General features: G+C 49.2%; 1 protein-coding gene across 1 annotated transcript in view; it reads right to left on the bottom strand.

The window, feature by feature from the left end:
- BCAS1 (brain enriched myelin associated protein 1) overlaps positions 1-12,445 on the bottom strand; it is a 101,065-nt gene that overhangs the window by 79,823 nt on the left and 8,797 nt on the right. The window contains exons 2-3 of the mRNA XM_042980117.1: positions 10,451-10,527; positions 7,759-7,825 (exon numbers count right to left, since the gene is read on the bottom strand). Coding sequence (XP_042836051.1) covers positions 7,759-7,825; positions 10,451-10,522 — 139 coding nt within the window. The 5' untranslated portion in view covers positions 10,523-10,527. The remainder of the gene's footprint in view (positions 1-7,758; positions 7,826-10,450; positions 10,528-12,445) is intronic.

Raw genomic sequence — 12,445 nt, 5'->3', positions numbered from 1 at the left:
CCAGGGTGTCAGCCACGGTAGGGACAAAAAGTCCCAGGAGACTTTAAAACAGGACTGCCCATGTTTTATTTTTGAAAAACGTTTGACTAAGGAATTTTCTGTGCGAGTGCCTTCCCAACGGTTTCTAACGCTGACGAACGTCAGCCCCTCGAAAAATCCTTATGCCCGCAGGGAAACTTGAAAAAAGATTTATGCCTGGGCCCTACCCTCCGGAGCCTCCGATTTAACTCCTTCTAGGTGGGACCCGGTAATGGGATTTTCAAAATTCCCCTGGTGATTTTAATGTGCGTTAAAAATTGGGAACCCCATGATTTTAATGGCCATCATTTACTGTTTCAGGCACCAAGCAAAGGGATTTACAAGCATTATCTTATTTACTCTTCATAACACCATTCGATGGAGGACTTAAGTCTCTTGTTTAAGCTCACAGATGCTCAGAGGCGGGGCGAGGCCTCAGATTCAAGCGGTCTGTCCAGAAAGCACCTGCTCTTGAAGAAACTATCTCAAATGCAAAGGATAAAAAACAAACAAACAAACAAAAAAAAAAAAACACGTACAAGAATACTCACTGCAACAGCGTTCAAAGTGGAGAGAAAGAAAAATAATGAATGCCCAACATGGGGGTAATGGCTGAATGAACTATAACATACCCCCACCTTCAAACATTTTGTAGCTGTCAAAAAACAATGAATTAAAGATTGTACCGGTTGCATGAGAGGCATGTTTGTGTAGTCCAGGGACGTGCCCTGGGCTGGGCTGGATGCACGTTTGGGGACTCGCTGGGCCTTGCCCTCTTTCTTGCCCCACGGCTTCTTCGTGGCACCAGTCTGGGCTCCCCCCACCCCAGCAGGGCAGTCTCAGAGTACTTGGACTTCCGACCTGGCAGCTAGTGTCCCCCAGAGCTACCGTGCAAGAGACAAAGGCAGAGGCTGTAGGGCTTCTTAAGGCTTAGGCCTGGAGTTCATGGGTCCTCCTCTCCACTCTATTACTGGTTACGCAGGCCAGGCCAGCCCAGATTCGATGCGAGAAAACTACAACAGGGAGGCATGGATTATTCGGGGCAGGGAGGGGAGGAAGTCGGGGTGTGCATATCTGGAGACGGTCAACCACCACAGTGTAACAGGCAAGGTGACTTTATCCGACAGAAATTCTCCACTAGAGTTTTTGGTGAGAAAAAGCACCAGGGATGAGACCTCCCAGGGCATGCTTCCAAGGGGGAGGAGGGGCAAAGAGCCGCTGGGCGCCCCCCCGGGGAGAGCCAGTTTTCCCGAACGTTCGGTCGCTGCTGTCTACCGAGAGGCGATGCCGTGCAAGGGAGAAGAACACAAGGGCCTGCGTGGATGGGGGCAGAGCAGGATTTCAGGTGCACGGCCGAGGATAAAGAGCTTGTTGGGTGGGAAAATCTATAGCACATGTGGGGAGAAGAGGGGAAAAGGGAGGCTTGGGAGACGAGCTAGAGCCCTTTCACGTCTTCTGCGAGGCCTGAGTAAAGTTGTGTGCTGCTCTCGATTGCTCTAATGTAATTCTCTCAGATCCACGCTGGCAGGCACTTACCCTCCCCACGGCCTATCCACGCCGGCCCCGTTCTCTTCCCTTGCTGCCCAGAGATGCGGGCCTCCCAGCATTCCGTGCGGCTAGCCTGGCCACGTGACCAGCGTGGCCACGTGACCTGGTTCCGGCCAATGAGATGAAGGGGATGCCTACTGGGGGCAGGGGCTTCTGGGAAAGGTCTCTCTTTCCGTGCTAATGAAAGGGTGGAAAATGGCGGCCGATCTTTGCCTTTCTCTTCCTGTTATGGTTTGTTAGTGGGTTTTTTGCTTCGTTTTGTTTTGTTCTTCGCCTTTCTCTTCCCGCTTTTGGATCCCATCGTGTGAGGATGTGGTGTCGGGGCGGTGGCAGCCCTCCTGTGAGCAGCAGTGACCTCACGGGCACGCTTGTTTGGTATCGCGCTGAAACGCTGTGGAGCCCCCCCCCCCCCACTTCCTGTTACAATTAAAAGGGGTGTTTCCTGAGTCAGGGTTACGTTGTGGCGTCACACATTGGGGTCTAGGAACTTTCTCATCAGCCCCCTTTCCTCACCCATCGGCTGCCCCTGGCCTAGTTGCCGTCGTGCATTTGTTCGCTACAACCACAAGGGGAAGGCTCGCGCCCCCTTCTCAGGGACTTTTATTTGAGTGTCGGGAAGAGATTTAAAAAACAGGCCAACTGGGGGGTTAATAGTGCTCAGATGCTCGAAGGACACATGTAATTGCTCCCCTCCCGACCAGTGATGTGGGTCCCACGTTCTCCCCCTCTCCGGGAGCTCTGAGTTTTGGCCTGGGGCCTCCCATGACACTTTGTCCAAGCATCACTATCGGCAGATGTGCCTCTTCTCATTCATTATGTTGTCGCATCGGCAGGGGGACTCGAGTAAGAATTTCTAATCCCATGAGATAACTCACCTTTTTTTTTTTTTTTTTAAATTTTCTTTATTTTTTAAAGCAAAATTAGGCAATTCTTTTTTGGAACAATCGACTAGGAGCCGAAAGGGAAGGTGTTAATATTTGAGAAACTTCTTATCCAGGAGAAACAGAGACAGTCTCCTGTTTCTGAAAAACGATGTGTTCTGGCCGATAAATCATGCATTTGTCTCTGCCATCCAATAGCAGTGAGGACTGAACAATTTTTTTTTTTTTAAAAAGCAGGAACTAATGTGATACATTTGATAGGAAGGAGGAGAAAAAGGAGGCATTTTTATTTCCCCAAAGATCAGTGAGGTTTTAGGCGTAAGTATACAGGTGGGGAAATCTGGTCGGGTGACATGATGGGTGAAGCGGGACATACGGCACACACGTGACTATAGACTCTGCTCATCAGCCTCTCCCGTCTCCTGTATTTCCTCACATTTACCCTGGGCCAGCCACTGTTCTTCTCACTCTCTCCGAAGTTACTATCATTATTCCCGTTTTACAGATGACTCTCTGAGATGCAAATTCCTTGCCAAGGTTGCACAGCTAGTGAGTGGCGGAGCAAGGACATTAGCTCAGGTCTGTTAGACTCTAAACTGTGAGCACGGGGACGCCTGGGTGGCTCAGTCCGTTAAGCGTCCACCTTCGGCTCAGGTTATGATCACCAGGTTTGTGGGTTCCAGCCCCCGTGTGGGGCTCTCTGCCTGACGACTCAGAGCCTGGAGCCTGCTTTGGATTCTGTCTGTCTGTCTGTCTCTCTCCCTCTCTCTCTCTGCCCCTCCCCCACTCGTGCAGGTGCTCACTCTCAAAAATAAAAACATTAAAAAAAAAAATAAGGCGTGAGTGCACTCACATTAGTTTTCTATTGCTGCTGTAACAAACCACCACGATTTTTGTGCCTTAAAACAACCCAGATATATTATCTTACAATGCTGAAGGTCAGAAGTCAGAAACGGATCAGCTGGATGCTCTAGGGGAGAATCTGCTTCCTTGCTCTTTGCAGCTTTGAGAGGCCCCCTGCTTTCCTTGGCTCATGGCCCCCCTCTTCACGTCGAGGCCAGCACTGCAGAATCTTCCAGTCTCTCTCTGTGTCTGCTTCCATCCCTCTCGTCACCCTCTCTGACTTTGACCCTCCTGCCTCCCCCTCATAAGGACCCTCGAGAGGACATTGGGCCCACCCGGGTATAAAAGTTACGCTGGAGATAATCCAGTTGACTTCCAACTGTAATGACAACCTCTTTGAGCATCAGCATTGACTCCAACCCAGAACAAGTCACGTTCCCCACGTGTTCACCACATCCCAGGCGCGATGCTCAGTATTTCATGCCTATCAACCCATTTCAGCCTCACAATGGTCCTTAGAAGCTTGGTTCTGCCAGTAGTATCGTTCCAGTTCTACAGATGAAAGGACAGAGGCTCAGAAACTTGCCCAAGCTCACGAAACCGAGCCACAATTCAAATTTAGCGCCCTGGCTTCCTAGGCTGTGCGCCCAGTCACCCCCACCCCTGCTTCTTAGTAAGCCCTCACAGGAAACGTTCCTGCATGGCGATGAACTGTTTCATCATAATAGGAAAAAAGTGGGGGAAATCTAGATAAAAAGAAAGAAAACAGTCACTCAGAATCCCATTTATCTGTTTCTCTGGTGACTTTTCTCTATGGGCATGTGTATACGTACACATCGCCAGAGATGAAAACAGATGGTGTCTCAAAAGATATGGTCAGAGAATTCTGTCGAAAGGATAAAAAAAAAAAAAAAAAAGTCCCCCGGAATCCTACTTTTATACCCCCTTAAAAACTGCATTGAAAATTATAACTCAGTTAATAACCTGGGGAAAACAGCAAGAGGGCGGGAACAGGCCGCCTTCCTCATTAAATGGGATAATCACTCCAAAGCGAGTTGCGCTGGGCTCAAGTTGTCAATGAATGACAGGCAGAATTCTGACCTCAGAGGATTAATCTAAACTCTTTACAGATTCTCCGGCGGGTGCCAGATAAGTTGAAAGGAAGGCTGCAGGGTAATAGAGCTAAATACAACCAACTCATGCTTCACCAAAATGCCATTCTCTTTCTCTGTGTCCCTCGTCATGTGTAGGTCACAGCAATATGCTATTCCAGACCGCTGTCCTGTATTTCTGTTACCTGTTTTCTTCCTTGTAGGAAGACTATGTATTTGTTGGGGAGGAAAGCAGGGAAAGACGTAGACAAGGAGGGAGGGAGGGATCCAGGGAGGAAGGTGGGGGCGCGGGGACTTCCTCAATTCGCAAACACTGTGTTCTTCTTCGTACACACGCCTTGACCTTGTGCCCTATACTGAAAGCAGGAGAATGGTAATATCGTTATGATAGAGAAAGTGATTTCTGGGGGGCACATTATATTCTCAACGCCTCTCAGTTTCTCAAGAACAAACATCTACGGTTTGTAAATTATGTAAACGGTACGGTTCTCACTTCAAAGCCGGTGCCTCTCAGTGGCCAGCTTGCATACCAGTCTCGTCCGAGGTCGCGGCTGTATGTGCGATCCATTTTGTGTATATCAAAGTGTAAGTTTGACCCACAAGGTTTAAAGGCAGGAGGAAACTTGGGACCTTGTCTCAGCCAGTGGTTGCCAATCCTGGCTGCGTGTCAGACCCCTCTCGAAAGCTCCCAGCCTTAGGTTAATGGTGGACAGAGGCTACTGGAGGAGACCTGGCATCCCTAAGCTTTTAAGAAACTCCTCGGGAATGATATGGTAATATAGAATAAGAAATCCATATTTGGTCTTCAACCCCGTTCCTGGCCCTGGCCCAGAACTCCTACAACTTATCTTATGAAAGATAAGAGCCATGGAGATGTCTTTTGTTATTCATCACAAGCCCAGCCCCTTTTAACCACGTCTGAGTTTATGCTAATGAGGTGACTTTGGAAGGCCCCTAAGGATGGGGGCCCCGGTTGCCATGGGAACCAGCTTTGTGATTGGAAGGTTGGAACTTTCAGCCCCTCCCCCCCTCTCTGGGGAGGGGGGAGTGGTTGGATTATCGAGTTCAATCACCAATGGCCAATGGCTTAATCAATCATGCCTGAGTAATAAGGCATGCACAAAACTCCCTGAAGCACAGGGTTGGGAGAGCTGGACTGGTGAACACATGGGGGGGGGGGGCGGCATGGGAGGGTGGTGTGCCCAGACAAGGCACAGAAGTTTCCCCCTCCTACTCCCTACTCCCCCGGAGCCCTCCTACCCTGCCCTCTGCATTCCTTCCATCTGGCCGCTCCTGAGTTGAATCCTTGTATAATAAACTGGCAACCTAGCAATTAAATTGTTTCCCTGAGTTCTGTGAGCCATGCTAGCAGATAACTGAACCTGAGGAGATGAGGAGGGGGGTCATGGGAATCTCTGACTTGTAGCCAAGTAGGACGGGAGCCCGTGGGTAGCCTGGGGGCCCCCTGCTTGCAACCGGCAACGGAAATCTGGTGGGACTGAGGCTTACGCCCATGGAGGCTGATGTGAACTTTAGGTGAACAGAGCGAGCACTGCGCTGACGTAAGGGACACCCACCTGCTGTCTCGGCTTAGTGGGCAGTCCCACACTTGTGATGTCAGATGTGGTGTGAGTAGTAGAGTATAAAGAAAGGAGTTCTCCCCCTTACCCTAGGAGATTCTAAAACCCCCAGAACCAGTAATAAAACTCACTTCCTCATTGTTCAGAAGAGGAAACGGGAGCCCAGAAACTTACATGCAAATGACCGCAACCATCATCATAAAATAATAATGATGGCAGCTAAGACTTACAGCACTTGCTACGCGGCAAGCACTGAAATATGTGCTTTATTAAATCTGACACTTGTGTTGTAGGTACTGTCGTTATCCCACTTTAGAGACGTGGAGACTGAGGTTCAGAGAAGTTGAGTAGCTTGCTTAAGGTCACACGGCTGGTAGGTGGCAAAGCCAACAGTTTGATTCCAGAGTTCTTGCCCTTTGCCACTTCTTCTCATATAGTTATGTACATGTTCTCTGCGTAGTGGAACCCAGACACTTTTGATGCATTGAATTTATGGTCTTATATTGCAGGATAAAATAAAACAGGTAAGTGTACTGTCCCATTTTAAAACTGCCCTTGTGTAGAGAAAATTCTGTGGCCTTGTATCCTTTACCAGTTTCTTGCGGAGTTCCTACGTGCTGGGTGATATGTAAATACTTCATGGACGGTCTCCTTTAACGCTCTCAGGAATTTTGTCAGGTAGGTGTTCTTATCCCCACAGGAGAGGTGAGAAAATCCGGGTTTTGAAAGTCAGATCACTCGGGTTGCCCGGATGGCTCAGGAAGTTAAGTGTCTGACTTCAGCTCAGGTCATGATCTCGAGGTTTGTGAGTTCGAGCCCTGCGTCGGGCTCTCTGCTGTCAGCGCGGAACCTGCTTCGGGTCCTCTGTCCCCCTCTCTCTCTGCACCCCACCCCCCGACAAATAAATAAACATAAAAAAAAAAGTCAGATGACTCCTTCAGGTCACAGAGCTAGTGGGTTACCGGCAACGATTTTAACCAGGTGTGTCTGACCCAAATGCCCACCTCTTATCATTTTCACTCTGGCTTTTATCTCATCTGCTGTAGATCCTTGGCCCCTTCCAGTGGTTATGAATACCAGAAGGAGTGGGTGCTGTTCAGAGTGAACTGTATCCCCCAGTGCCTGTGACCCCATTTGGAAACAGGGTCTTTGCAAATGACCAAGTTAAGATGAGGTCAATTAAGGTGGACACCAATCCCACGTGACTGTGTCCTTATGAAAGGGGAAATCTGGACACACGGACAAACCTGCGTAGAGAGAATACCATCCAGAAGCCACCGAACGCCTGAGGCTGCCAGAAGGCAGGACAGAGACAGAGAACAGATTCCCCCTCGATGGTGCTCAGAAGGCGCCACGCTGCCCATGTGGTGATGCTGTGGTAACGAGGATCGTCCACGGTATGGAGGACTGTCCCCTAGCTGGGATCTCCATCACTGTGTTCATATTCTCTCCTACCTAGGCGGTCCCCCCCACCCCCCTCGCCCACCCCGTCTCATTGTTTGTACGTTCATTTTTGTTTCTGTGGTTTTACTTTTTAATAAAAGTGAATACAATCGAAAGAAAAGACTTCTGGCCTCCAGTGCTGTGAGACAACACATTTCTGTCGCTTAAGCCACCCAGTTTGTGACACTGTCAGGGCAGCCCCAGGACACGAATACGAACGTTTTCAAAGCCAGCCTGTGGCTTCAAGCCTTGCATTTTCCTTTCACCGTAAACAGGATGGGCAGACCCCTCCCCACCCCAAGGGGAGCGGCTCACTTCCCCGATGGCACTGACCTTCATCATAGCAAGGAATGTCGCGGGTTGATATGATCACCGGCACCCCGTTTTGTGCACATCTACTCTCGGACGCCGCCTGGAACAGAACATTGGTTCTGGCATTAGGAGTCAAGTCTTTGGGGGAAAATCAGAAGTCAAGGAAGAAACTCACGGCCACAGGGCGCATCACCAAATTAAACTTAATTTAAAGGCTGTGTTTCCAGAAACCACCCAGCTTCCCATCCTGCCTCCGGGAAGCTACATAACCCATTCATCTCGGTGAGCCCCACAGACACAGGCAGGAGGGACCCCAACGTACAAACGGGACGCCCAGGCTAACTGGGGCCACTCATCTAACCAGTGGGGAACGAGAACTTAACACACCGATTCCTCACGCTGTGAGGTTAACTGCGTGCCGCTTTCCTGCACGCAAAGCGCCGTCCCCAGCCGGACCTTTAGTCAACAAACTTGTCAAATGCATGAAGTTGGCCGTTTTCGGTTCCGTTCCACACCCACTCCCTCCGTCTTCACTGGAACCTCTTTCCAATTTCAGGCCACTGCCCTGACAGTTTTTCCTCTTGTTATCTCTTGCAAGTATTTTTAAAGCTTTTATGCTTACGTATATACGTGTGCGTGCATACATACGAATATACTCGGACAGAAAGAAAAATGTTACGAGAGAGAAGGTAAGTTGCTTGGTGCTATTTTAGTGATAAGACCATCTACATTATACCACTAATAGTTGGCATTAATTGGATATTGATTATGTGCTAAGTACTCTGCATGTGGTAGGGGATTTTGCTAAGCCTATTCTCTAGATTGGTAAGTGCACAGAAGACAAGCAAAAGACTGAATGGCAGCTCCTGAAGGTGGGAACCTCCTGGGGCGGACACAGAAGGCTTTTCCCTTTCTTCATGTGTTTGTAATGGTCTCATTGTTTAAAATAAGCCTGTGGTCTTGAATCAGATCATCAACCCTCCCAAGAAATCACAAGAAAGCAGGGGCCCCTGGGTGGCTCAGTCGGTTAAGCGTCCGACTTCAGATCAGGCCGTGATCTCACGGTTCGTGAGTTCAATCCCTGTGTCGGGCTCTGTGCTGACAGTGCGGAGCCTGCTCTGGATCATTGGTGACCCTCTTCTCTGCCCCTCCCTCTCCACCCCCCCCCCAACCCCTTGTTCTCAATCTCTCTCTCTCCAAATAAATAAATAAACATAAAAAAAAGAAATCACAACAAGGAAACGTCTAACCCATGTGACGGTCTGGCCCCAAGCTCATAACCGGCATCCCCCAGGGGCAATCCTGGATGTGCCAATTTGGTTTATTTGATTTACAGAGTTTTTGTTTTCAAGTCTTTGGGAATCAGTTGCCCATCTTTAAAAATCAGCTTTCTTTCACACTGTTTTCTAACTACTAATGAAAAACCAGACTCTGGGGACATCTGGATGGTATCTGTCGGCCAGAGCCAGCCATTTCCAAATAGACCCTCGGTCTCCGTTCCTCCGGGGGCCCTGCCTGCCCCCTTCACTGACTTTTGTCACTGCTGAGCTCCTAGAGGCCAGAGGCTCCCACACTAGGAGTCGCTTGGGAGCTTGAGAGACTCCTGATGCCTGAGGCTGATCCAGACGTTGTGTTTCGGTTGCTGGCGGTGGGGCCAGACAGCAAAGCTTTCCCAGATGACATACTACACAGGCAGGCTTGGCCCCCAGTACACAGGCACCGGAGTTTTAGCCCATTTCTCCAAATCCAGCCTCTTCTGAGCAGCGATTCTCCAACGATATTCTCAACATTAGTTCGTAGGTACTATCTGCCTCCTACAGAGGTGTCCGTGTTTAACCGGGCTCCAAGTCTTACATGGAATCGAATTCAGATTCCACTGGATGGTGGAAATGTCGGCTTTCTGCGACTGGGTCGTAGAAGATCCAAGGAGCAGTGATTGGGAGTCCCTGGCCTCTGCCCTCCAGAGCAGTCTCCTGAAGGAAGGGTTCCTAAACCCGGCTCCCCACCTTGGCTACACTGGCAGCAGCTGAGACGCTCTAGAAATGTGGCTGCCTGCCCTCACTCCCACACACAGATTCTGATTCAATTGGTCTAGGGTGCTATTCTGGCATCACAATCTTTTAATACCTCAGATGATCCCCATGTGCAGCCAAGCCGGCCCGCTGCCGACCCTCCCCTGGGTTCCCCATCCCAGGCACCACTGATGTTTGGCGCCAGGTCGCTCTCTGTTGCACGGGCTTTCCTGTACACCGTGAAGCAGCATCTCTGGACTCCACCCACTAGATCAGCAGCGGTGAGTTGCAACAATCAAAAACGTCTCCAGACATTGCCAAGTGTCCCCTGGTAGGGTCAGGCAAAATCACCCACAGTTGAGAACCACCTGCGAGTAGGTACAAAATGAGCCCCATGGGATGCACCTTGGAGGTCCTTAAAGACGCAGGTTGCATAGGCTCCCGGCCTTGCAGTCTTGGATTCAGTAAGCCTGGGGGAGGAGGCGGGGCTTAGGTGGAGTCCGCCATCTTGAACAAGCTCCTTGATGGATTCTGGAGGTTTGACTCCGACTGAACTTGAATACAACTGTTCCATGGGAATATCAGCACATCATCCTCATCAATACTGTCTGTGTGATGAGCTCTGAACAGGCCATTTATTTTGCCATCGTTCCCAAATCCACCTGCTAGTGGCGAATCACCCGGTGAGCATAGCTACCTACCTTGTTAGTGTCTATCTCTGATTCATTCTCTTGGTCTTCGACTCTTTGTGGGACGCTCATTTGGTTGCCCATTACTCCTGCAATAGAGAGAGAGAGAGAGAGAGAGAGAGAGAGAGAGAGAGAGAGAGAGAGAAATTAAAACCCAAGACAAACAAAAACCTTCTTCCCACATCTAAAGTTAAGGCAGCAGAGACTTGACAAGTTACTCTGGATGTGTCAACATAAGCCCAAGTTAGGTCAATTGCTTATATTTATTTTGAGGGATGAGAAGCGGTTTGGGACTTATATATTCAACAGAATTTAAGTCAAATGCAGCTCCAATTTTCAACTGCATTTCATTGCTGAGAGGAGATGTTTATCATCATGAAAAGTGTATTCAGTCCAGATAACATTTTCTTCCCTCTGAGCCCATCACAGCTGTTGCATCAAGGAGATTTTAGAAAGAGGATAATTAAAATAATACTTAGAATTTTTAGTATTCTCTGATCCTCAAACGAAATTAGATCCTTTGCTAAAACCTCTCATAGCACTGGTGGTGTTTGGGTTTTGTTTTTGTTTTTTTTTTTCCCATAACACTTAGTGCTACTTGTAATTATTTATTTGGCTGTGTTTTCATTCATTCATTGACTCAACAAGTAGGTACTGAGCACTAACTCTACACCTTACGCTGTGCCAGTCATGAGGGCTAGGACTGTGTATTAAACAGACTAGGCCCCCTGACTTCACGGAGCTAAAGTCTTGTGGGTAGATAATAAAAAGACAATAAATCCATAAGCCAGGCCATTTCCGATAGCTCAAGGCAGCATGGCACAGTGGTTAGGAGCAGGAGCCCGAAGCAAGACAACCTGGCCTTGAACCCTCTCCCTGCCTCTCCTCGCTGTGTGTCCTTGCATGGGTTAATTAGGCTCTCTGTGCCTCATAGACCTGCTATGAGGACTTGACGATTAATGCTTGTGAAATGTTTAGAACACTGTCTGGCTCAGAGTAAGTAATATCTCAGTGTTTCTTCAACCCAAACATGCGGGGTTCAATGCCTTGAATAAAAGTAAACTGGTAATATAACAGGGGCCAGGTTGGGGGGGTGGGTAGGAGGTGGCCGTGCTACGTACGATGGTTCTCGAATGCAGTAACAATTGGTACAGCCTGGGAGGGCAAAACAGAACACTTAGCTTTTGTCTCTCTTCCCCCAACAAATTGTAAGCGCCATGAGGCCAGAGACCGTCGGTCTTCAGCCATTGTTGTATCTTCTTCTTTAAAATTGTTTTTAATATTTCTTTACTTCTGAGAGAGAGAGAGAGAGAGAGAGCACGAGCGGGGGAGGGTCAGAGAGAGAGGGAGACACAGAATCGGACGCCGGCTCCAGGCTCTGAGCTGTCAGTACGGAGCCCGACGCGGGGCTCGAACCCACGAACCGCGAGATCATGACCTACGCCGAGGTTGGACGCTTAACCGACTGAGCCACGCAGGCGCCCCCCCCCCCCCCGTCCCCATCGTTGTGTCTTCTGCATTCACCATGGTGTTTGCATTGATCAGATGCTAATTTATTACTTACTGGTTGGATGGAGGGAATAATCATTGATAACTACCTCTCACCAGGCAGGTGCCGCTCCTACCATTAACTGAGCCTTGTTTTAGTAATAATGATAAAGGTCAACAATTATGTAGCATGTTCTCAGTTCCCAGCACCGTGTTCCAAATGCACTCCCTGTCTGGTTCTATTGAACCCTGCAGCACCCCTGTGAAGTGGGTGCTCTCATCACCTCCTTCTAGATATGAGGAGGCTGAGTCACAAGAAGACTGCATTACTTTCCAAAGGTCACCCAGTTAATGATGGCGGGGGCAAGATTCAAACACAGGCCACCCGTGCTGCTAACCACCGGGATGTTCCGCATATTATTTTCTCCCTCCTTCGAAAGGCGGGAATGAGTTCTCCACCACTCACCCAGGACAGACATCCGGAATGCGGCCAAGTGAGGGTCTGACCCGGAGTATGCC

The sequence above is a fragment of the Panthera tigris genome, chromosome A3, assembly GCF_018350195.1.
Source record: "Panthera tigris isolate Pti1 chromosome A3, P.tigris_Pti1_mat1.1, whole genome shotgun sequence".
Taxonomy (NCBI): Eukaryota; Metazoa; Chordata; class Mammalia; order Carnivora; family Felidae; genus Panthera; species Panthera tigris.
The sequence above is the reverse complement of the archived record's forward strand: the minus strand, read 5'-3'. Positions and strand labels throughout refer to the sequence as shown.